The following is a 26,061-nucleotide window of genomic DNA, read 5'->3' on the forward strand; positions in this document are numbered from 1 at the left end:
GTGTCTTCCAGTTACACTACTTATTTTCTTCCCGTAAGGCATGAAGCCTTGACATAATCTCCAGTTCATTCCTTTTCTTTCACCCTCTGTACCAGGCAAACTGCCCTAATTCTTTTCCAGCATCACCCATCTACAGCCTTTCCTTTCTGTTCCCAGTGGCATCAGCTCTCCGCACTTTCTCATCACCCTGGACCTCGTCTCCACATTGTCTTCACTGAGGGTTGCAGCTCCAGGAGTCATGCCTCTGGCTGTCCCCCTTTGAATTAATGCTTCATCTGGGTTCTCTAGTTACTGAAGCCACCCATTGTCTGTTGGAAGGTCCTTTTTCAATTCTGCCTTTCCTTTACACTTAACTTACTAGGGCCCCCGGCATATCCTGGTTGCTCATTTGTCAAAGAGGGAGATTCAGACTCTACTTTTCACACAGTTTGCGTGTGTGCTCAGTCCTGTCTGACTCTTTGTGACCCTGTGGACTGTAGCCCACCAGCCTCCTCTGTCTAGGGGATTTCCCAGGCGAGAATACTGGAGTGGGTTGCCATTTCCTCCTCTAGGGCATCTTTCCGACCCAGGGCTTAAACCTGCATCTCCTGTGTCTACCGCATTGGCAGGCAGATTCTTGACCACTGCACCACTTGGGACGCACTCTTCACATAGTTGCTTCATTTTAAATGTCGCCTTGAAGCTGTCACTTTTTTAGCAACTTTCAGTAATTCCTCATTGTCTACAATGTAAAGTTCAAGTTCTTAAGCCTGAGATTTAAAGCCCTCAAATTATCTGGCCTTAGGGCTACTCTCTAAATTTATCTTCTGCTGCTACTCAACTCAGCCTTCTGTTCTGAAAACCTGGTCTCCCAGGCATCAAGTGTGAATTCAGTCTTTAGATCTTGTTCTAGGGATCAGCTCCCTAGAGCACCACCTCGTTCCTTTTTACTTGACTGAGCCTTACCACTCCTACAAGACTTACCTCAGGCCTTCAGTTCTCAGTGAAACTTGTTTCATTTACCCAAACACATAGGAATCTGCCTATTGTAGCCTTCTGTCCCACTTACAATGCGAATCGCTCATGTTGGCTCTTATTCTCTGTTACCTTTCATTCTTATTTGCTTTTTGCGGTGTTTGTTTCGTCTCCGTGACCGCTATATTGCAAGGAGCTGGCCTGGTTCTGTGCCTCAGAAATGGTGTGTCGTTGCTGATAATGACGTTGGCTTAAAGAGTTCTTGTGCCACTTGTCAAGGACAGTGGAGGTGCCCACATACCATTTTTGGACAACGTAGAAAGTGGCACCATTATCGCTCTCACTATCTTAAGGGGCTCTTCTTTGAGAAACCTCAAGGACTTTTATAAGCAGCACTAGGAGACAAAGTCCCTGGCAGCATCGTTGGTGTCTCTTGGGGATGAAACACTCACATGCAGACAAGCATGGATGAAAACCCAGCAGGGTTGAGTCTGGAACCATCGTAGACATCCTTTGATTCCCTGGCCTTGATCTGCCTTGGCATCTGGCCAAATAGCTCCTTATCTATGGGAACATCCACTTGGTTTATTTGTCTGCTTGACTTCTGGGTTTCTTCCCTGCTCCAGAGACTGCCCATCAGTACAGTGGCCCCTTTTATTTCCTGGTTGCTGAGTGCAGCACACTGGCTTCCGGTCCAGGCTCCAGACTCTGCCCCTCTATCTGCTGCCCACACTCCTAACATCAGCTTTAACCAGTATATCCTCAACTTCATAATTTCCAGTCCCTGAACACTCTGAAACTGCTACTCGCAGACCCATTATAGAGTCTCTTGTGATTCACAATTTGTAAAATTTGAACTGTTTCTTAGATGCTTGGTATATTCTTACTGTGGCTTTTCTGTGCCTTCACATAGCATCTTGCACTGTGACATTTAAAAAAGTCTACTAATGTGAGTCTTGTCTACACCCAGTATTGGTGAAGGGTCAGAAACTGAATCATCAACTCTGATGTAAGTGCATCTTTGAGGATTAGCTGATAGCATCTGCGAAATTCCCACAGGAGCCTTCTTGCTTAATACTTGTAGCAGTGTGGATCTCTGATATTATCGGGTTCTCTTGTGAGTCCAGTCGATGGTATTGTAATATCAGCACAGTTTCCTCACTTACCTTGAGTATGAAATGCAGGACATCAGGTTTGCATCTAATTCACTTGGTCTGAAATAAGGGCATCAGAAAGAGTCCTATTGTATCTAACTGACTCAGGAGAACTCGGTGATGCTAATGACAGGATGGATGATGTGCTCAGTGTTCGGAAAGCGTTCATGATCCCTGGAAAGCTCTCAGGTGATGAAGTCCCTCCTCTTGAATCTTGTCCTCATATAGTCAGATTTGGCCAGTGCTTTTGAGGCCCATGGGCATCAACAAGGAGCAATATTCATGGCAAAGCCTTCCTCTGCTCCCTGTACAACCTTGCCACTGAGCATTAAGAAAAATTAAGCATGAGTCAACTGGATATCCACGTGCAGAAGCATGAAGTTGAGCCCCTACTTCACATATATGCAAAACTGATTCAAAACAGACCAGAGACCTAAATGTGAGAGCTAAAACTATACAACTGTTAGGAGAAAGTAGAGTTGTAAACCTTTGTGACCTTGGATTGGGCACTGGTTTCTTAGATTCACAAAAAGCACCAGCAGCTCATGAGAAAAATAAATGAATTGAACATCATTAAAATTTATAACTTGTGTACTTCAAAAGGCATCATTAAGAAAGTGAAAAGGCAACCCACAGAATGGGATTAAGTATTTACAAATAATGTATCTCGTAAGGGCTTCCCAGGTGGTACAGTGGTACGGAATCCATCTGCCAGTGCAGGAGGTGCAGAAGACGTGGGTTCGATCCCTGGGTCAGGAATATCCCCTGGAGGAGGAAATGGCAACCCACTCCAGTATTCTTGCCTTTAGAATCACGTGGACAGGGGAGCCTGACAGGCTCTAGTCCCTGGGGTGACAAAAGATTCCTCATGACTGAGCAACAGAGCATACAGTTCAGTTCAGTCGCTCAGTCGTGTCTGACTCTGTGACCCCATGGACTGCAGCACTCCAGGCTTCCCTGTCCACTGCCAACTCCCAGAGTTTATCAAACTCATGTCCATTGAGTTGGTGATGCCATCCAACCATCTCATCCTCTGTTGTCCCCTTCTCCTCCTGCCCTCAATCTTTCCCAGCATCAGGGTCTTTTCAAATGAGTAATTTTTGCACATCAGGTGGCCAAAGTATTGGAGTTTCAACTTCAACATCAGTTCTTTCAATGAATATTCAGGACTGATTTCCTTTAGGATGGACTGGTTGGATCTCCTTGCAGTCCAAGGGACTCTCAAGAGTCTTCTCCAACACCACAGTTCAAAAGCATCAATTCTTCGGCGCTTAGCTTTCTTTATAGTCCAACTCTCGCATCCATACATGACCACTGGAAAACCATAGCTTTGACTAGACGGACGTTTGTCAGCAGAGTAATGTCTCTGCTTTTTACTATGCTGTCTAGGTTAGTCATAACTTTTCTTTCAAGGAGTAAGCGTATTTTAATTTTGTGGCTGCAGTCACCATCTGCAGTGATTTTGGAGCCCCAAAAAATAAAGTCTGTTTCTGTTTCCACTGTTTCCCCATCTATTTTCCATGATGGGAGCAGATGCCATGATCTTTGTTTTCTGAATGTTGAGTTTTAAGCCAACTTTTTCACTCTCCTCTTTCACTGTCATCAAGAGGCTTTTTAGTTCCTCTTCACTTTCTGCCATAAGGGTGGTGTCATCTGCATATCTGAGGTTATTGATATTTCTCCCGGCAATCTTGATTCTAGCTTGTGCTTCCTCCAGCCCAGTGTTTCTCATGATGTTCTCTGCATATAAGTTAAATAAGCAGAGTGACAATATACAGCCTTGATGTACTCCTTTCCCAATTTGGAACCAGTCTGTTGTTCCATGTCCAGTTCTAACTTTGCTTCCTGACCTGCATACAGGTTTCTCAAGAGGCAGGTCAGGTAGTCTGATATTCCCATCTTTTTAAGAATTTTCCACAGTTTGTTGTGATACACACAGTCAAAGGCTTTGGCATAGTCAATAAAGCAGAAGTAGATATTTTTCTGGAATTCGCTTGCTTTTTCTATGATCCAGCGGATGTTGACAATTTGATCTCTGGTTCCTCTGCCTTTTGTAAATCCAGCTTGAACATCTGGAAGTTCATGGTTCACATACTGTTGAAGCCTGGCTTGAAGAATTTTGAGCATTACTTTACTAGCGTGTGAGATGAGGGCAATTGTGTGATAGTTTGAGCAGTATCCAGGATATGTGAAAGTCTTTTGCAACTCCACAATAAAAAGACAACCCAGTTTTAAAATTGGATAAGAATTTAAATAGGCATTTCTTGAAAGAAGACATATAGATGGTCAATAAGCACATGAAATGATGCTGAACATCATTATCCATCAGGGAAATTCAAATCAAAATTCCAGTGAGATACTACTTCACACAAACTAGGATGGCTATAATGAAAAAGACAGATAATAATAATGGTTGACAGGGATTTAGAGAAATTGGAATCTTTGTATACTGCTAATGAGAATGTAAAATGTATGAGTACTTTGGAAAACAGTTTGGCAGTTCTTCAACAACTTAGACATAGAATTACTGTAAGTGAAAGCGTTAGTCACTCAGTCATGTTCGACTCTTTGGAATTACCATATAACATTAGCAATTCCACTTTAGATATATACCAATCCAAAGAGAATTCATTTTCAAGGGAATTGAAACCATACACTTACACAAAAACTTGTACATAAATGTTCATAGCAGCATAACTAATAATAGAAATGGGAACAGCCCAAATATCCACCAGCTGATGAGTGGATTAAAATGAATGTGGTGTATCCATACAATGGGATATTGCTTACAAATAAAAAGGAATGACAAAAAAAAAATGACATTCTGATACTGTTATTGTTCCATTGCTCTTTCGTGTCTGACTCTGCAGCCTCATGGACTGCAGCACGCCAGGCTTCCCTGTCTTTCACTGTCTCCCAGAGTTTGCTCAAACACATGTCCATTGGATCAATGATGCCATCCAACCGTATCCTCTGTCCCCCTCTTCTCCTCCTGCCCTCAGTCTTCCCCGGCATCAGGGTCTTTTCCAATGAGTCAGCTCTCTGCCTCAGATGGTCAAGTATTGGAGCGTCATCATCAGTCCTTCCAATGAATATTCAGGGTTCATTTCCTTTAGGATGGACTGGTTTGACCTACATTAACCTAAGTGAAAGAAGTCAGACACAAAAGGCCACATACTGTAACATTCCACTTATATGAACGTAAACAGAAGTAGATCAGTGGTTTCCAGGGGCTGGAAGAGGGGAGATTCCTATATTTCAGTGAATACAAGATTTCTTTTGGAGGTAAGGAAAAGTCTATGCAAATACATATGTGAGGTTATATAAGTTTCTGAATATGCTAAAACCACTCAATTGTATACTTTAAAGGGGATATTTATAGTATGTAAATTTTATTTCAATAAAAAAATTAAGACAGCCTTGATCTTAATTCTCTGATCAAAGAGCTGTGTTTTTTTATCTGTGCCATCCCAAACCAGCCCCCGCCACCCACATCTGTGTCATGTCAAAATTATTTTCCTGTTTAATTCTTAGAGGCACCTCGACAGTAGTTTCTTTGAAATCTTTTTTTTTTTTTTTTTTTTTTTTTTAGCACTCCATACTTTTAGCACAATACAACTATCTCCATATTTTCAGGTCACAGATGCAGTAACTTCAGAAGCTGAAGTTCTCTTGTTCCTGGCTTTGAAAGGAATATAGGCCTTTTAAAAACAGGGACAAAGCCAAGGTCTCTCACTTTGGTAGATAACTCTATGCTTTGCAAGTATTTCTTCTTTGTACTATTAAAAGTAACGTTTAAAGTACTAACTGCATTTTAAAATATCAGTAAGGTTTCTCTTAAAATCTCCTTCATGTTTGAAATGGGAGAAGAGCCACAGAGTTTATAGCTATGTGCATGCTTCTCATCCTTTTATTTGGGAATAAGTCTGCATAACTCCAACCTTTTTCTACTTGAGTAGACATCATAGACCCTGATGAAGTCACACTTTCGGCTTCACCGTCCTTGGATAATGAAACTTTGCAAGTAGCTAGGAAAGTGATGCTACCATTATGGTGGGTGGATGGGCAAAGACATGGCAAGTGAACCAGAAAGGGAAATGGGGACAGTGATTCAGGCAAGGGAGTCATTTTTCTCTTGTGATGCATAATGTCTAAGTTAAGCAAGCATGTATATTCAGGCATGTCCAACTCTTTGCGACCCCATGGACTGTAGGCCATTGGGCTCCATGGAATTCTCCAGGCAAGAATACTGGAGTGGGTTGCCATTTCCTCTTCCAGGGGATCTTCCTGACCCAGGGATCAAACCCACATCCCCTGCATTGTAGGCAGATTCTTTACCATTGAGCCACCTGAGGGCCGAGGGCAAATGGACAAACCTGGGTGGATTAAACTCTGCTAGTGGTGAACTAGAAATGTCAGCACCCTGAGCCCTGGCAGATAATTTTCTCAAACTTCAAATAGTTTCCACTTTTATGCTTTATCAAGACCTGATTTTTATTTTCTGAAGAAACATTTCACCTCTGGTCCAGAATGGCTTTGCTCAGCCAAGTCGACAGGACCAGGTGGAAAGGAAGTTTCCAGGGCTTGCAGTGGGGAGTTCAGCCCTCGCCCAGGGAGATATGGGCCCCGTGCCACTTTAGAACCGGGCCAAGTCAGTGAGTAAGGGATCTGTGGTTTCATTGCCCAGCATCTCTTAGATCCCCTGCCTGACATTTTAGTTTTAGATCTAGTGTAAGACCCTTGTGTTGATCCTAGAGAGAGAGCAGCGAGTGGTCATGAAGAGAGATCTTTTAGTTCCCTGCCCAGGAATTAAACCTGGGTAACTTGGATGGAGCGGTTCCCTCTTGGCTCAGATGGTAAAGAATCTGCCTGGAATGCGGGAGACCCGGGTTCAGTCCCTGGGTTGGGAAGATCACCTGGAGGAGGGCATGGCAACTCACTGCAGGATTCTTGCCTGGAGAGTCCCCGTGGGCAGAGGAGCCTGGTGGGCTGCAGTCCATGGGGTTGGAAAGAACTGAACACAACTGGGCATCTAATAAGCACAGCACAACACAGCACAACCTGGATGGAAACCAAGAATCCTAGCCACGAAACCACCAGGGGCTGGAAGCTAGAAGCACAGTGGCCCTGGCTCTTGCCCCTGTTTGAAAGCAAGAATGTTTCAAGGGGGCAAAAACTAAAAGCAGGCACAAAGTTTATTATTCGAGACACACCACAACGTATGGGAGGGCACACAGGAAAACTGTTTATCTAACTCAGAAGCAGGGCAGAGATCCACACTCCAGGGAAAGGGTGTGGGCATCTTCTCTAATGAGGAGGAGCGCAGTCAGACAGTAGGCAGACCACACACCCAGGAGCAGGGGCTTCCTGGGCAAGGAGGCATGCGGTACAGAGGTGCCGTGAATCGCTCATACAGGACAGCCCTTCGGGTCTTTGTTTACCTTTGGCCGATTATCCTGTTTCTTTCTTCACACCTGACTGGTCCATGGACCCTCCCCAAGATGCATACACAACTTTTTGCTATGATGGATCCCACTGCAGAGGCCTAAGGGTGCATGTCCACGCTTATTATGGGGTGGGGCCCCCTCCCTTTCTGACCCCCAAGAAGCCTTTCTTCCTGTGTGCAGACAGGGACATCTTCCTTGACCTCAGGAATGGGTCCCTTGTCTCTGCTTTGGCAGAGCTCAGCTTTTACCACTAGCTTTGACCTGGGAGTGTCTGCATGAGGACAAAGTTTGAATGATACTTCACTTGACCGATACCAGGGGTCTGGCCAGAGGCCCGCTGTCTCCTGTCTCCGCATCAAGCTCTTCATGTTTCGTGTGCTGCAGACTCTTTTGTCTGACACATCCTCTTACCGTCTCACTCATCTTTGCTCACCTTTGCCTGTCTCAGAGCACTTGACAAGCTGGGTCCAGAGATCCCATCCCTGCTCTGTGGGACTGAGGCCTCATCCTTTGAGGTGGAGCGGCCCAGGGGGATCTGAAAACAATGAAACTTCTGTGTCTACACTCTAACATTTCAGAATCAGTGCTGCTCAGCCTTTAGTCAGAATCGTGATCACTGGCAGGGGTGGTGGGGTGACTGAAGCACAGGCTGCTGGACCCTATGATTTAATGATAATGCCATGTCCACCACAGCATAGGTAAGTGAATTCTCAGCTTTCCTTTTATATCATGCCTTCTTTCTCCTCTTCCTATTCTCTTTCTCCTTCCTTCTTCCTCCAACATTTATTCTGTGCCAGCTCTGTACCTGACACTGACCTAAGCCTCTGCGCAATGAGATAAATTAGACAGGGATAAATAAGAAAGTCTTCAGTCAAGTCAGACATGAAAAGAAGGCATGACGGGCAGCAGGGGCTATGGTGGAAGTGTGGGGGGCAGTAGCAAGGGCATGAGCTTTGCAGGTGGGGTGGAGGGACAGCAGCCAAGGTCTCCCAGAGCCCACATGCAATTTAGAGCCTAATTAGAAGGAAAGAAATTATAGTAGCATTAATTCTACATTGTGGTTTCTCCCCCCTCCTTTGCTGAGTAGTTTAATTTGTACCCATGAATAAAAGAATTAGGGGCTGATAAGACTTTGAACAAAAGTAAGAAATACAGTGTGCTGTATTTGTAATTTTAAGGAAAATACTATATATTTCATTTTGTAGACATAGTGACATGATAATTTTGTCAGAGGATGGAATTGTAGAAGTGTTTTAGGGAAGTTGAAAGTCTCTATCACAGGGCTGTACGCACAGGTAGCTTTTGCATCAGCTGAGACATACAGACCCTAAGGCTGGCCCAGGAGAGACCCAGAGGTGGGGACACGGTTGAAGAACACTCCTAAGGGGAAGGTCTTTGCCATGGAAGGGTGCCACCTTCTGGCCAGATGTTTAAGAATGGCTGGAGCTGGGAACAGTTGTGTGGTACTCATACCACTTCAAGCTGTTTTGAAAACAGAATTTTCATAGTAATGGTACTTTTAGTTAGAAGAAAACCAAGTGGACACTCTCAAGTAGCCAAAACCTACCCAAGTACCTGTGAGAAGAAAGAGTGTGAGGCTTATGTTTTACTGTCAGAGATAATCTTCAAATCTTCTATTTTAGAAAATCAACTTAGAGCATTCATAAATCTGCATTCTCTGTTTTTTGAAATAGAAAGCATATTATAATCAGCCAGGAAAATAAAAGTAAAGCCACCTACTATGTAGGTGCCAGGCACCGAATTAAGTACTTTACAAATATTAGCTTCATTTAATCTTCACAATCGTTCAATGACATGTACTCATTTTATAAATGAGAAACATGAGCCTTAGAGGAGTTTGTCACTTGTCCAGAGGTTTTATACACCATTTGGCTGGTAAGTGACAAAGTGAGGATTTGAACCCAGTTTGTATCTGAACATGTGACTTACCAGTTGTGATGTGCTGCGGATAATCCATGGTGGATTATCAAATCGCAGATCAGCTTCTTGCCCAGAGCCTATGGCTGGTCATCCGACCAAGCAGGCCTACAGCTTGTGCTTGCATCTTATTTGCAAGATGGGCTGGAATTCCTGGCTGCAGGTACAGGTATCTCCTCTGGGGGGTTTTGTGGGGACCTCTGGGCCTCACAGATGCCCATGGAGTCTAAACCCTAGGGTGAGCTCTCTGTGCCAGGTGGGACCCCGATTCAAAGGGGCGGGGGCGCACTGCCAGCCCATGTCTCCTTTCCATCTCTTTGCCCGAGATGAAGATAGACTTCCAGGAGGCCTCAGAACGATGCTCTAGGCTCTTCAGCAGCAGGAGGGGCTTTGCCTCAAGCAATCCTGGGGTGTCGAGTCATGTTTTCTTCTTCAGATGCTTCAAGAAAGACCCATCTCAGGTAGAAAAGCACACTTCTCTGACCCAAGGAGGATTTAAAATAATACCTGAATTTCTTACTCTGAAACCTGGAGCCTTTTACCTGGCTTGGTAATTTTGTGTGTTCTGTATGAGAAGGTTGCCAGGGAGTGCTGGGTCCCCAGCCTCACCGTCCTGCACGCTGTGTGGTCCAGACATCTGAGTGAGTCAGGCCACATGGCCTAGGCCTTTGTGGAGCTTAGTGGGGCTACAGTCGTGCTTAGTGGGGCTGCAGAGACAGCCAGTGGGGCTTGTTCTCTAAACAAGCCTTTATTTGTGTCTACTCTGTGCTCCTCTTAGGTTTCACCTCAATTATTTTAGTAGTTCGTAAAAAAGAAGACATTTTTGTTTCCTAGAGTGCTTGGGAAATGGTACATGGAAATTCCTAGCTATGGTATGCATTTTCTTTCAGTTTATTATTACTACCTACTGAAAAAATACAGTGAATCTGTACCATTGCTAGTAATAATTCAAAAAATGATATGTATAAGGTGTGCTGCTATTGATTCTAAAAAGCTAGGGAATATGGATTTTTGGCTAAGTGGCTGTGTAGCCTTCCTTTCTCTATCAGAGAGACACACATATACTCTCTTTCCTGGAAATGTTAAAGCAATATAGTAAAACATGTCCAATACTGATACTAAATCTATATATTAAAATAATGTTTCAGAAACTATTTTAAAATATATGTGTGTAAATTGTTACATATGTATATGTAATACGTATGTGGCACATATACATTATCTATAATAATCCTGGTACTAAGTGCTGGTGATATCCCCATTTCATAGATGAGGAAACTGAGGCATAGAGAGATTGGGTAACTTCTGCAAGCTCACACACATAACTCAAGTGGTGGGCTAGTCTGTGTGCCTAACCACCAGACTCTGCTGCCCCCACGAGTAGATGTCTCCTGGGTGATGCAGGAGGCACTTCGGATTTGAGGGGTAACTCAGAACTGACCATTAAGAACCTGAGGTAGGGGTTTGACTTGGTGGCAAAAGCACTGGACCAGGGCGCAGACCCACATCATTTTAGCCCTGGTTCTGCCATTTGTGAGTTGCATATGTTTGGGCATGTCTCCTCCTGAACCTCACTTTCCTCATCTATGAAATGGAGATGGTGATAATATGCCCAGATGCTTCATAGAAGGGTCGTGAAGACAGTTGACATAATGGATGTGAAGGACATCTGAAAACACTTGACGTGCTCCATAAATATTCAGAAAGGATTTTTCACGTGTTCACAGCTCATTTGGCAATTCTGAACTAAAACTTGATCATTCTTAGCCCAGTACCCTTTTCCACTCATCTGTGCTGTATTGGCATATCTTTGAACAAATTCACGTACCGCTCTGTATTAGTTCCTTTTCTGGAGAAATGGGAGATGTTATGCTCCCCCCTGAAATATCATCCTCTCATTGCTATTGTAGAGAATATTTTCTCCACTCAGCAGTCATCTGTTTTTCCTTCAGATTTGAGAAGTGTTAGTTTTCTTTTGTCCCTTTTGTCTAAGAGACTAGAACACTGTATTACAAATGGAAATTTCCTTTAACTGAGAAAAATCAGAGTTGCTCAGAAGGGAAGGAGGGTCTCGTTTGAAGTGGAGAAGATCCAGTTTTGCAGGTAGAAAAGGTGAGGGTCAGTCTGAGGGGGCACTTAACACCACCCAGCAACACAGGGGCAAAGTGACCAAAACCAAGTGTCCAGACTTCCAGGCCAGGCCCAGTTCTACTTCATGATGCTGCTCCTTGCGCTGAGAAGCTGTGGATGTTTGGGGTTTATTTATTTTAGACGTTTGTTTTATTCCTGATAGATCTTCTGTGAGGAACGCCTTCCGTGTCTAAGTGTTTGTCCGTTGTTACTTCCAGACGGAGACTGCATAAGCTGGGCGTGTCAAAGATCACCCAAGTGGATTTCCTGCCTAGGGAGGTGGTGTCCTACTCCAAGGAGACCCAGACTCCTCTGGCCACACATCAGTCTGAAGGTAAGTGATGTCTTTCGTTTACTTTCCATGTGATCTCTGGGGAAATGGCCAGGGAGCCCCATCCTTCTTCTTGATCTTCATAAGACATCTTCACGGGACACAAATATAATGACACACCAAAAGCTGAAGTCTCTTGGGGCTCTGGTTTTGGAAACGATGGAGAGCAAACCCAGTGGTACTCCTCCAGGGGGATCGTGGACTTTCAAATGGGTCACTTAGTAAGGCCACACTTTGTCAACACTGTGCGAGGACAGGGAACATCTCCAGGGAAAAATGTAATAGAAACTTCTCTGAATTTCATTGGTAAGAGTGTATATGTTAGACTCATCCTTTACAGGTGTCAGCAAACTACTCCTTGTAGCAAACTACTCCTTCAGTCCCACCCACTCCTTGAGGTGAAGTGTTTGGGAATCCAGCCACCCCCAGTCCCGCCTATCTAAAGGACTGCTTTCCTGCTGTGTGGTAAGAGTTGAGCACTTATGACCCATGTGGCCTAAAGTCTTGACTGTAATCTGGCGCTTTTCAGAAAAACTTCGCTGACCCCTGACTTGCTTTGCCAATTCAGATGGCAACACAACTAAGAGTTTCTTACCACAATTTAAAGAGACTTTCCACGCGAGCTCCGTGGAGGGGAATGGGAATTGAACTCCCTGCCACCTTTGTGCATTCCCGAAAATATCAAGTGGAAAAAGTATATGCAAATCCCAGTACATCGTAAAAAATACACTGATAAGGGAAGTTGAAGGTATTCAATGAAAAATGCGTCTTAGAAGTGAATAATGACACCAAAGCTAAATTGCTTCCAAAGCAGAAGCAGGAGATGTATACACTTAAAATAGGATCAGTGAAGATTGCATTGATAGAGGATAGCACTGTTGTCATAGCTGAGCAAGTTCTCTTTTGTTATTTTATTGTCTGGTGCAGTGAAGAGGATGTTAGCTTTCTGAGTTCATTGTTGTTGTGTAGTAAATACAAAAGCCATGAAAATGAAAAATGATTTGCATTGCCTGCTTGGTTTACAGCGTGTATCAATCCGTACACTTGGGTTTGTGCAAGTTACAGAGACTTGCAGTTTTGGTTTTCAACCCATAACATTAATAGACAAGTGAAATCAGGTTCCTTGAAGGAGAATGCTGCCTACACTACAGTCCTTCTGAAAACCTGTCTTGGGTAATGCCAGCTGGTGTGGTGAGGATTCTGTGGCTGAACGGCCTCCATTTTTCAGGTGTGAGTATGAAATGCATTTTAGAAGCTAACAAGTAGCACCCTCTGGTGGTGAAATGTTAAATCAACTATTTCAACGAACCTAAGAACTGTACATTAACGTGGCAGAAAATACAAAGTTGGGAAAGCTTTTGGGAGTTCACCCAGTCTATCCCTGGGCCTCCAGGCAAATCAGCAAGATCATTAAAAACAACCTCACCACCCAACCAAAGCATTTGTTTGAGTTAATTTGCTGCCAGAGGTATTTGCAGAACTATAGCCTGAGGTATGTTTATTTAGTCCCAAATTTGACCCATAACATAAAATTCTACAACTGAAATTGGAGAAGGAGTGAATTGTTTTTTGGAAATGTGTAGACTTTAGGTATTGGAAATGGAACAGAAATATTTACAAGGGAAGATAAATTAAGGATGAAAAGGCATCAACTCTAAACTTTTAAACTGGAACACATCAGAAGGAAGAGCCTGGGCTTTCCATTTTATGACTGCAGAGAGGGCTTGGGACCCCTCATTATGCTGTGGTCCAAGCAGCAGAAAAGAAGGAATTTATTCCTCTGCTCTTGGCAGAAGTTCTGTCTGTTTTGTTAGCAAGGCTCATAAAGCTTTTTTATGGTGATGGGCATTTCGATGGTTCAAATTCCACAATGTAGATTTAAGCTGAAAGTGAGCTACTGTCCCTGTAGACAGTGAAGCAATCCCCGACAGGTTTAGATGGGCAGAACTTTGGATTTGAGTTCAGCAAATGGTCCTCTCACCTCAGATGATTCTCTGGCTACCTGAGTGGTCCGCCCCTGGCTGACAGGGGTGCCCCACGACCCCCTTTCACCTGCAGCGTGAAGGGAGCCAGCAGAGGCAGAATAGGAGGCTCTTCCACATGGCTGGTTTGAGTTGGCTTCCAGTTTGGGAGCTGGGGCCATGGCACTGTTTTCATGGCGACTGCAGCCGTTCAGGGCCAGGAAACAATGAACTACTGAGTTTTATGACCCAGTGAGGCTCTTGGATGGATAAAATACTTAAAGCTGTGGTGCCCATAAGATCCATTTTAGCTCATTACTGCCCATGGTGTATGAAAGAATGCTGATTATTTTTTAAGTCATTATGCGACTATGGAAAATTTAACAATATTTAAACCAGTGATCTCAGAGTGTTGATCTATTCTGCATCTAATGGAGTTCTTAGGCATTCAGGTTTTGACGTGTTCTCATTTTACTCTTTAAAATGGAAGGGAAGGTACTGTGGACTTGCCCAGGCTTAAGCCTCTTTTCACCACTACGTACTATAATGAACCTTCTCTTAATTTGTGATCATAATGATCTGTTACAAGAAACAGTCCAGAGAATGATTTAAAGCAGAAAGATTTAGGAATGTTGTCTGCATGAACACTGGTTTTTCAATACAAGTTTAGATCTTCCCTCCCTGCTTAGGTCATTAGTTGCAGAGGAAGAAAGCTGAGAATAGGAAATAGTGATTTGGGGAGCAGGATATCTCTGTCCCCAAAACATTTTAGACACATGCTTTTTATTCCTGGGTAATAAAAAAGGGGGAAAAATGGTTCCCTTCCAAACTACAGCTGCTTTGTGTTAATAATATTAACCTCTCCCTTGATTGTCCGTGAGGTGTTGACGTTAGTTAGGAAGCCAGTCTTCTGTGTCTTTACTACAGCGAGAAAAGTGACCAGCCCATCCTAGGCACCCAACAGATGCTTTGAATGACGAGAGGAGGCCAGACATCTCAGAAATGCCAAGTTCTGTAATGACCCCCAGGGGGAGGACAACTTCTTAACTTGCTGAAAAAATGTCAGCCAGTCTGGAGGGAGGAGGTGGAAACTTACATAACCTGTTGATTGTTTGAAGAGTTCTTTGATCTTCCTTTTCTCTTCATGATATCTTATAAGTGGGAACTTAGTGGCCCTGTATGGACCACCTCCTCTCCCTTCATTTCCTCTTCATGTCTCCTTTCATATATCCAAGAGAGACCAAACCGCTTGCATTTTCCAAGGCATCGTGTGGCCTCAGGCCTCCGCATGGCCTGTGCCTGCTGTTTCCATGCCTTGAATGCCATCTTTCCTGTTTGCTTTACTTTTGGACTGCAGACAAGGGCCACCTTGCTCATACTTCCACTGCTGGGTGACATCTCTTATACCTTGAGCATAGTCTGTCTTCCCCTTATCAAGCCATTATTTAATTTATTTAATATACTTTATTATTACTTAAATGTCTTCCTTTTAGGTTCGATCTTCTTGAAGGCAAGGTGTATTTTTTTTTTTTTAATTTTCATTGGAGTATAGTTGATTTACAATGTTATATTAGCTACTGGTGGGTTGCCATTTCCTTCTCCAGGGGATCTTCCCAACCCAGGAATTGAACCCGGGTCTCCCACATTGCGGGCAGGTGCTTTACCCTCTAAGCCACCAGGGAAGTCTAATAGTATATAATAGTTAGTTAGTTAAGTTGCTCAGTCGTGTCTGACTCTTTGCGACCCCGTGGACTGTAGCCCACCAGGCTCCTCCATCCATGGGATTCTCCAGGCAAGAATACTGGAGTGGGTTGCCATTTCCTTTTCCATTAGTAGTAGTAGTCAATCCCAATCTTCTAGTTTATTCCTCACCTCCCTTAACTTTGGTAACCATCAGTTTATTTTTTACATGTTACTTTATTTCTGTTTTATAGATAACTTCATTTGTACCTTTTCTTTTTTTTAGATTCCACATATAAGCAGTATCATATGGTGTTTGTCTTTCTTTATCTGACTGACTTATTTAGTATGATCATCTCTAGGTCTGTCCACATTGCTGCAAATGGCGTTGTTTTGTTCTTTTTATGACTGAGTAATATTCTATTATATATATGTGCCACATCTTCTTTATCCATTCCTCTACTGATGGACATTTAGAAGGTGTGTGTTCTTTACCTCCATGCCCAATACAGTTGCTTGGCACAAAGGGCTCAACAAATATCAGTGGAAGAAATGAAGGATGAGATAATTCTAGAGGAATAAGAAAGAAGGGGAAATGCTTGTTCTATTTTGGGGAGATTGGAGTATGATGCATGCATTAAGGCTACACTGGTTTTGGGGGGTTTATAAGGAAAAGCCATGAGAGTACAGTTGGGCGAGGAGGGGAGTTCGGTGCCTCTATTTCTACCAGGCTTCTATTTCATTCCCCGGGCTGGCGCAGGTATTCCTCTGTAAGCGTGACATAGATGTGAGACCTGAAGAGGAAAACCACCGAGGCAGCCTGTCTTGGCCCAGGATAGAGCAAAGCTGTCGTCAAGTTTTTACTGTGCAGAGATGCTGTTTAAAGTACTTTGAATTTGGAACGGGTGTGTAGGAAGGTGGCTGAGGAAGGCTCTTGTTTCATCTTTGTACTTTTAAAAAGTATATTTTCTTGGCTGTTTGAGGGTAATTTCTAACTTGGCTTCCCATCTTCTCTGGCATATACTCAACATAGATGTTTCAAGTATAGAGATATTTTCCTGGGATAAACTAGTCCAGCGCTGCCCAATGAAAACATAATGAACCATTATGCATTTTAATAATGCGTTGTTTAACCTAGCATGTTAAAAAATTATTATTCTAACATGTAATCAACATAAAAATTATCAATGAGATATTATACATTGTTTTTTATATTAAATCTTCAGAATCTGGTTTGTATTTGACACAGCATATCCCAATTCAAACACTAACTTCTCCTTGGAGGTACTTGAACTGTAATAAAGCTTTCATAAAATTTACAGTTGAAAAAGTAGATTCCTATGCCAGTGTTGCTCCAAACACATTTGAAAGCTGTTTAATAATGGGATCAAATGTTTAACTTTAAAGTTAAATTATAAAATGCCATTTTTCAGTTGCTTTAATCATACCTCACTGCTCAGTAGCCGCAGGGGGCTAGTGGCTCCTGAATGGGACAGCTCGGGTCTACCGTGGCCCATCATGGTGCAGGTCGGGCTCTGAGACCCGCAGCTGGCCTGATCTCCACTTCTCTGTGGCCAGGCAGAGGGGCTGCAGAGGGGTAAGGAGACCTCCCGGACTTGTGGGAAACTCCTCCAGGTTCATGATGACTTTGTAGATGTTCCTCCTTTTTGTGAGTTCAGCCATATCCAAGCAAGTGTCAGATGACTGCACAGAACCAAAGTTGTACTCGCAGCAGGGTACGTCCCCAAGTAAGCCTCATCCTGTCATGTTAGAGGCAGTTGTAGGAACCCCTCTGGGTTCTCCCTTCATGGCCTGTAGTTTGTTGTTTAGTCACTAAGTCATGTCCAACTCTTTGTGACCCCATGGACTGCAGCACGCCGGGCTTCCCTGTCCTTCACCATTGCTCAAAATCAGGTCCAGGGAGTGGGTGATGCCATCCAACCATTTCACCTCCTGCCGCCCCCTTCTCCTTTTTCCTTCAACCTTTCCCAGCATCAGGGTCTTTTCCAATGAGTCGGCTCTTCGCATCAGGTGGCCCAAGTATTGGAGCTTCAGCTTCAGCATCAGTCCTTCAAATGAATAGTCAGGGTTGATTTCTTTTAGGATTGACTGGCTTGATTTCCTTGCTGTCCAAGGGACTCTCAAAAGTCTTCTCCAGCACCACAGTTCAAAAGCATCAATTCTTCAGTGCTCAGCCTTCTTTATGGTCCAGTCTTACATCTGTGTATGACTACTGGAAAAACCATAGCTTTGACTGTCCGGACCTTTGTCAGCAAACTGATGTCTCTGCTTTTCAATACACTGACTAGGTTTGTCATTTTTTTCTTCCAAGGAGCAAGCATCTTTAAATTTCATGGCTGCAGTCACCATCCACAGTGATTTTGAAGCCCAAGAAAATAAAATCTGCCATTGTTTCCATTTTTTCTCCATCTTTTTGCCATGAAGTGATGGGACCAGATGGCATGATCTTAGTATTTTTTGAATGTTGAGTTTTAAACCAGCCTTTTCACTCTCCTCTTTTACCTTCATCAAGAGGCTCTTTAGTTCCCCTTAGCTTTCTGCCATAAGGGTGGTGTCATTTGCGTATCTGAAGTTATTGGTATTTCTCCTGTCAGTCTTTATTCCAGCTTGAGCTTCACCCAGCCTGGCATTTAGCATGACGTACTCTGCATACGAGTTATGTCACCATATGCAGGGTTATGCAGTTATGTCACCAGCAGGGTGACAACATACAGCCTTGACATACTCCTTTCCCAGTTTGGAACCAGTCTGTTGTTCCATGTCCGGTTCTCACTGTTGCTTCTTGACCTGAATACAGTTTTCTCAGGAGGCAAGTAACTTGGTCTGGCATTCCCATCCCTTTAAGAATTTTCCACAGTTTGTTGTGATCCACATAGTCAGTAATGCTAGGATATTCAGTCCTTGTACCCTGTGTTCATGTTGCCCAAAGGAGCACTGAAGACCATGTGTGACCTCCTTGTTAGTTATCTACACTTCGCCACTCCCTGTCCTCCTTCATGAAGTAATGAGAGACCATAATTAAGATTTGAGTTCTTCCCACTCCACAGCACAGGGAACTCTGCTCAGCGTTATGTGGCAGCCTGGATGAGAGGGCAGTTTGGGGGAGAATGAATATACGTGTATGTATGGCCAAGTCCCTTTGCTGTTCACCCAAAACAACTATCACAGCATTGTTAATTGACTACATTTCAATATAAAATTAAAAGTTGAAAATAAATAAATGATTTAAAAAAAAAAGATTTGAGTTCTGAACTGCAGAGTGTTGAATTCTAAGTCCTCCTACACGTTGGTGGTCCCAAGAACATAACTCTTTGATACAAAGCTGAAAAAGACATCTTCCAAAGAGTCTGTGGAAATACTTGTTTGGAACCTAAAGTTTGAAATCGGACAGTTGTTATTTCCTAATTGAAACCAGTCCTGGAACACCCGGAGGTGACTTGGGAGAAGACAGGCTATGGGATCATAACCTTGACTCCCAACTGGATCCCGGTTTCCTGGACCTTGACACGCCTTCTCTGAACTTATTACGTAAAGATCCACCGTGTGTTTCATGGCAAGCCGTGGTGGCATCTGGATGCAAACTACTCCCTAGTGAAGGTGACACGCGCTCATCTTATTTTTAGCTTCTGTTTTTTAGATAAGAACCGACACTCTTCCAGAGAGATGGTGACATCTGCCACGTTTTGCTTCCTTAAAATAGGCCTGCTCTTTCTCTTTTGACACTTGGTTGAAGTGTTAGTCCTGTCTCAGAACAAACTCTAGAGGCTCCAGGCCCAGTGCTGACAAGGTTAGCAATGGAAAGATTCTCTCCTGGGATGTTAGTTTTCTTTAGCAATGCTAATCTCGTATCTTCTTGGCAAGACTCTTGAAAGACCAAAAAAAAGAAAGGAGTGGGGAGGGAGTGCTATCTAAGGAACACAGACATTTCAGACAATACTTTTTAGTATTATTTATAGCAAATAGACACATTTTTCTAGTTAAAATTGTTTTCCCTATCTCTCAGCCACCTTTCCATCTATTGGTCAGGAGAGCGTTCATGATTTAGTTCTTAGTTTATATTAGACACTAAAATAGACATTGGATTGACTTAGCTGCCAGCCAGTCTTGATATTCCAAAGGAGAAACCTCATGCTAAAAGTTAATTTATTTTTAAAAATGACCCAGTGAAAGAGCCAGAGATGGTACAGTCAAATATCAGTCAAATGAGCTCATTTAATCAAAATATTCCTCCCATTGAAAAATAGAAGGGCACCAAATAACAACTAAAAATGAAGTCAGAAATGTAATAAAAAGATTAAATGCAGAGCAAGACTTGGTGCCCGTGGGCACTGTCCTATTTACTGTACCTCTGATGCAAGATGAGATGGTTGGATGGCATCACTGATTCAATGGACATGAATTTGAGCAAACTCCAGTAGATGGTCAAGGACAGGGAAAGAAGGGCTACAGTCCATGAGGTCACAGAGAGTGGGACGTGACTTAGTGACTGAGCAACAATAACTGTAATCTACAGGTCTACAGAGAGGGGAGAGTCATTGAGAAAAATAACCCTAGGGCATCCTGGGAACTATAGGCTCAATATATGATTGTATTTTGGCCACAGTACTGCACTAAAAACCAAACTGTTATTTTTAAAAAATGGTTTATATGTTGGCTGCCCTAGGCCTTCGTTGTGTGTGGGCTTTCTCTAGTTGCGGAGAGTGGGGGCTACTTTCTAGTTGTGGTGCGTGGGCTTTATCGTGGTGGCCTCTCTTGTTGTGGAAAACAGGCTCTAGGTACACGGGCTTCAGTAGTTATAGCACACAGGCTTTAGTTGCCCAAAGCATCTGAAATCTTCCCAGACCAGGGATCAAACCCGCATCTCCTGCATTGGCAGGTGGATTCTTATCCATTACCCACCAGGGAAGTCTCAAATTGTTGTATTTTAGGAAAATAGTTTGAGAATTTTATTTAAGGATGGGTGAATTACTTAATTAACCAACATATCACAGTCTCTAGACTATCAAGGGTTAATGTGCTTTGAAGATGCATGGCATTCAGAAGTAGAAGATTTTACATAAAATAAAAACATTGTCCTTTTAAAGTTGCAATGGCAGTTTTTCATAAAACTGAAGATATCTTCAGAGCAGGAAGATAAGAAGCTTAACTAAAGCTAAGGACCTAGAAGCTCAAATTAACACGAAAGCAGCTGTGAGATTTTTTTTTTTTTTTTTTTTTTCTGATTTCAAGGCTTACATGTTCAGGTACATTTTCTAAGCACATTTAACTAATATCTAAATTATAGACCTAATATCAAGTTAACATGTAATCATAGATCACTAATTGCTTCCCCCAAGTCCATTTACAAATCCAATTTTGTTGATCTCCAAGGCATCCCTTCTCAGAGGTTCTTATGAACCTGGTTACAGACACATCAGTTCTGTGTATCACTGATGCCTGCATACTGCCTAATATTTGGTGTGGGAATGAATGGATGACCTCACTTAGCTCATAGAGTAACCCCAACTGTTTGCCTTATGAGCTAGATGATGGAAAAAATAAAAGAGAAGTGGGTCTAAGGGTATGAGATGGGAGGAGGTGCCCCAGAATTTATAGTTTCAAATGCAAAAAAACTGTGGTTAATTTAAGCAGAAGAACTATACAAAAAAGATCTTCATGACCCAGAACCACAATGATATGATCACTCACGCAGAGCCAGACACCCTGGAATGTGAAGTCAAGTGGGCCTTAGGAAGCATCACTCTACACAAAGCTAGTGGAGGCGTGGGAATTCCAGTTGAGCTATTTCAACTCCTAAAAGATTTTGCTACGAAAGTGTTGCACTCAATATGCCAGCAAATTTGAAAAACTCAGCAGTGGCCACAGGACTTGAAAAGGTCAGTTTTCATTCCAATCCCAAAGAAAGGCAATGCCAAAGAATGTTCAAACTACTGCACAATTGCACTCATCTCACACGCTAGGAAAGTAATGCTCAAGATTCTTCAAGCCAGGCTTCAACAGTATGTGAACTGTGAACTTCCAGATATTTAAGCTGGATTTAGAAAAGTCAGAGGAACCAGAGATCAAATTGCCAATATCCGTTGGATCATCAAAAAAGCAAGAGTTCAAAAATAACATCTGCTTCTGCTTTATTGACTATGTCAAAGCCTTTGACTGTGTGTATCACAACAAACTGGAAAATTCTTCAAGAGATGGGAAAAGCAGACCACCTGACCTGCCTCCTGAGAAATATGTATGCTGGTCAAGAAGCAATAGTTAGAAACAGACATGGAACAACAGATTGGTCCCAAATCGGGAAAGGAGTATGTCAAAGGCTGTATATTGTCACCATGCTTATTTAACTTACATGCAGAGTACATCATGAGAAATGCCGGGTTGGATGAAGCACAAGCTGGAATCAAGATTGCAGGGAGAAATATAGATAACCTCAGATACGCAGATGATACCACCCTTATGGCAGAAAGTGAAGAAGAACTAAAGAGCCTCTTGATGAAAGTGAAAGAGGACAGTGAAAAAGTTGACTTAAAGCTCAACATTCAGAAAACTAAGATCATGGCATCTGGTCCCATCACTTCATGGCAAATAGATGGGGAGACAGTGGAAACAGTGTCAGACTTTATTTTCTTGGGCTCCAAAATCACTGCAGATGGTGACTGCAGCTATGAAATTAAAAGATGCTTGCTCCTTGGGAGAAAAGCTATGACTAATGTAAACAGCATATTAAAAAGCAGAGACATTACTTTGCCAGCAAAGGTCCATCTAGTCAAAGCTATGGTTTTTCCAGTAGTCATGTATGGATGTGAGAGTTGGACTATAAAGAAAGCTGAGCACTGAAGAATTGATGCTTTTGACCTGTGGTGTTGGAGAAGACTCTTGAGAGTCCCTTGGACTGCAAGGAGATCCAACCAGTTCATCCTAAAGGAAATCAGTCCTGTATATTCATTGGAAGGACTGATGCTGAAGCTGAAACTCCCAATACTTTGGCCACCTGATGTGAAGAGCTGACTCATTGGAAAAGACCCTGATGCTGGGAAAGATTGAAGGCGGGAGGAGAAGGGGATGACAGAGGATAAAATGGTTAGATGGCATCACTGAATCGACAGACATGAGTTTGAGTAAGCACCGGTAGTTGGTGATGGACAGGGAAGCCTGGCATGCTGCAGGAGTCGCAAAGAGTCAGACACAACTGAGCAACTGAACTGAACTGAATTTAAACAGGAAAGAGTTTGAGTAGAAGGATAATATGTAAGTCACAGAATCAACATGACTATTCAAAAGACAGACTCAGAAGAAAGGCTGAGAACCTAACTGTCAAAAAGATAGCCAAAACAGAAAACAGAAAATATTTTCAATAAGTCTACCACCAGTGAACCTAGGAGAAGCATGCCAGGCAAGGAGAAAAACCCAGAATAAGCAGTTATTCTAGTGAAGGCAAGTTGATTCCCCACTACAGAACAGAAAAATGTGATCAACCTGGCTGGTTCTTCTTTTGAGATATGGTTCAATATTGGGAACTTTGATTGATCTCTGGTTGGGCAGTAGCCAAGGCATCTTGAGTTAGGGCAACTGTGCCCTTGTATAGCCTTGATGCACATACTTATAGCTATAGATACTTTATGAGTCCACTGGGCAAGTACTCGTGTGGCTGGACACAGAATAACCGGCGTTTAGAATATATCAACTCTTGCATCTTAGAAGCCTCTTCACAGTGCATAACTTGAAAATAAATTTTATTGACGTATAATTGACTTACGATGATGTATCAGTGTCAGGTGTATAGCACAGTGAGTGAGTTCTGTATATACATATATCCGCTGTGTTTTAGATCTCTTTCCCCATATAGGCCATTACAGGGTGTTGAGTAGTGTTCCCTGTTCTGTATGGAACATCCTTATTGTTACACGGTACAGTTTTACAAAAGAATATTTCTTTATTTGGCTGTGTCGGCTTTCAGTTGCAGCATGTGAGATTTTTGCTGCAGCCCAGGGGCTTCCCTAGTCGTGGCATGCAGGCTTCTCTCTAGTTGTGGTATGTGTATTTAGTTGCCCGGTGCACTTGGGATCTTAGTTCCCAGACCCAGGATCGAACCTGCATCCCCTGCATCGGAAGGTGGATTCCTAAGCACTAGACCACAGGAAAATCCCCACAGTGGGTAACTTTTGATTGTACATAAACAGTCTGTCACCCTGAGTATATGTTGAAAGGTCCCGCCATGTCCCTCTTTCCTTAATCTTTTGCTTTGTATCCTCTAATTGTGACCTCTCAGTTATTGCTCATGGATTAGTTTTGAATAGAGCCCTTTCTCAAACAATCTATTCTTCCAGCTAAAGTGGGCAACCAGATATGCTGATGAAAACTCTTTTCCAAGTGGATTGCAGTGGTTTTCCTTCTGCACTAAACCTCAGGCCTACACCTAAACGGAGGCGTGCTGTCAACAGTCCACTCCTGGCTTTTGCCAGCCTGTCACCTAGAAATTTCCAGAGTCCAGACTCAAAGGTTTTCAGACAGCTAGTCACAGGCCATTTCTCATTAGGCTGAGGGAGGAGAGTGCCACAGGAGTGATGACAGGGCAGGGTGGGCAGCTGGCTCATGGAGACTGCTTGCTAGAGCTCAGATTATAGTGCCTGCTGATGAGCCCACTCAGTTTCCTTGGGTTAGACACGCTGTGGTCCGTGCGAGCAGAGTGGCCAGTCGTCTGTGATTGTGGTTTCAGTCTGTCTGCCCTCTGATGCCCTCTCTCTGTGTCTACCTTGGCTTCTCTCACCTTGACGTGGGGTGTCTCTTCACGGCTGCTCCAGCAAAGCGCGCCCACTGCTCCTTACCTTGGACGTGGGGTAGCTCCTCTCAGCTGCTCCTGTACCACGCAGCTGCCCAAGACGGCCGGGTCATGGTGGAGAGGTCTGACAGAACGTGGTCCACTGGAGACGGGAATGGCAAACCACTTCACTATGCTTGCCTTGAGAACCCCATGAACGGTATGAAAAGACAAAATAATAGGACACTGAAAGATGAACTCCCCAGGTCGGTAGGTACCCAATATGCTACTGGAGATCAGAGGAGAAATAACTCCAGAAAGAATGAAGGGATGAAGCCAAAGCATAAACAACACCCAATTGTGGATGGGACTAGTGAAAGAAGCAAGGTCTGATGCTGTAAAGAGCAATATTGCATAGGAACCTGGAATGTCAGGTCCATGAATCAAGGCAAATTGGAAGTTGTCGAACAGGAGATGGCAAGAGTGAACACTAACATTCTAGGAACCAGCGAACTAAGACAGACTGGAATGGGTGAATTTAACTCAGATGACCACTATATCCACTACTGTGGGCAGGAATCCCTTAAAAGAAATGGAGTAGCCATCGTGGTCAACAAAAGAGTCCGAAATGCAGTACTTGGATGCAATCTCAAAAACGACAGAATGATCTCTGTTCGTTTCCAAGGCAAACCATTCAATATCACAGTAATCCAAGTCCCCAACCAGTAATGCTGAAGAAGCTGAAGTTGAACGGTTCTATGAAGACCTACAAGAACTTTTAGAACTAACACCCAAAACAGATGTCCTTTTCATTATAGGGGACTGGAATGCAAAAGTAGGAAGTCAAGAAACACCTGGAGTAACAGGCAAATTTGGCCTTGGAGTACAGAATGAAGCAGGGCAAAGGCTAATAGAGTTTTGCCAAGAGAACGCACTAGTCATAGCAAACACCCTCTTCCAGCAACACAAGAGAAGACTCTACACATGGACATCACCAGTTGGTCAACACCAAAATCAGATTGATTATATTCTTTGCAGCCAAAGATGGAGATGCTGTATACAGTCAGTGAAAACAAGACAGGAGCTGACTGTGGCTCAGATCATGAACTCCTTATTGCCAAATTCAGACAGAAATTGAAGAAAGTGGAGAAAACCACTAGACCATTGAGGTATGACCTAAATCAAATCCCTTATGATTATACAGTGGAAGTGAGAAATAGATTTAAGGGACTAGATCTGATAGACAGAGTGCCTGATGAACTATGGATGGAGGTTCATGACATTGTGCAGGAGACAGGGATCAAGACCATCCCCAAGAAAAAGAAGTACAAAAAAGAAAATGGCTCTCTGAGGAGGCCTTACAAATAGCTGTGAAAAGAAGAGAAGCATAAAGCAAAGGAGAAAAGGAAAGATATACCCATTTGAATGCAGAGTTTCAAAGAATAGCCAGGAGAGATAAGAAAGCCTTCCTCAGTGATCAATGCAAAGAAATAGAGGAAAACAACAGAATGGGAAAGACTAGAGATCTCTTCAAGAAAATTAGAGATACCAAGGGAACATTTCATGCAAAGATGGGCTCAATAAAGGACAGAAATGGTATAGACCTAACAGAAGCAGAAGACATTAAGAAGAGGTGGCATGAATACACAGAAGAACTATAACAGAAAAGATCTTCATGACCCAGATAATC

At 43.1% G+C, this 26,061-nt stretch overlaps 1 protein-coding gene across 1 annotated transcript in view; it reads left to right on the forward strand.

The window, feature by feature from the left end:
- Positions 1–26,061, forward strand: part of DYNC1I1 (dynein cytoplasmic 1 intermediate chain 1) — a 370,725-nt gene that overhangs the window by 82,731 nt on the left and 261,933 nt on the right. Inside the window, exon 6 of the mRNA XM_061166296.1 lies at positions 11,842–11,957. Within this exon, the coding sequence (XP_061022279.1) occupies positions 11,842–11,957 (116 nt within the window). The remainder of the gene's footprint in view (positions 1–11,841; positions 11,958–26,061) is intronic.

The sequence above is a fragment of the Dama dama genome, chromosome 18, assembly GCF_033118175.1.
Source record: "Dama dama isolate Ldn47 chromosome 18, ASM3311817v1, whole genome shotgun sequence".
Lineage (NCBI taxonomy): Eukaryota > Metazoa > Chordata > Mammalia > Artiodactyla > Cervidae > Dama > Dama dama.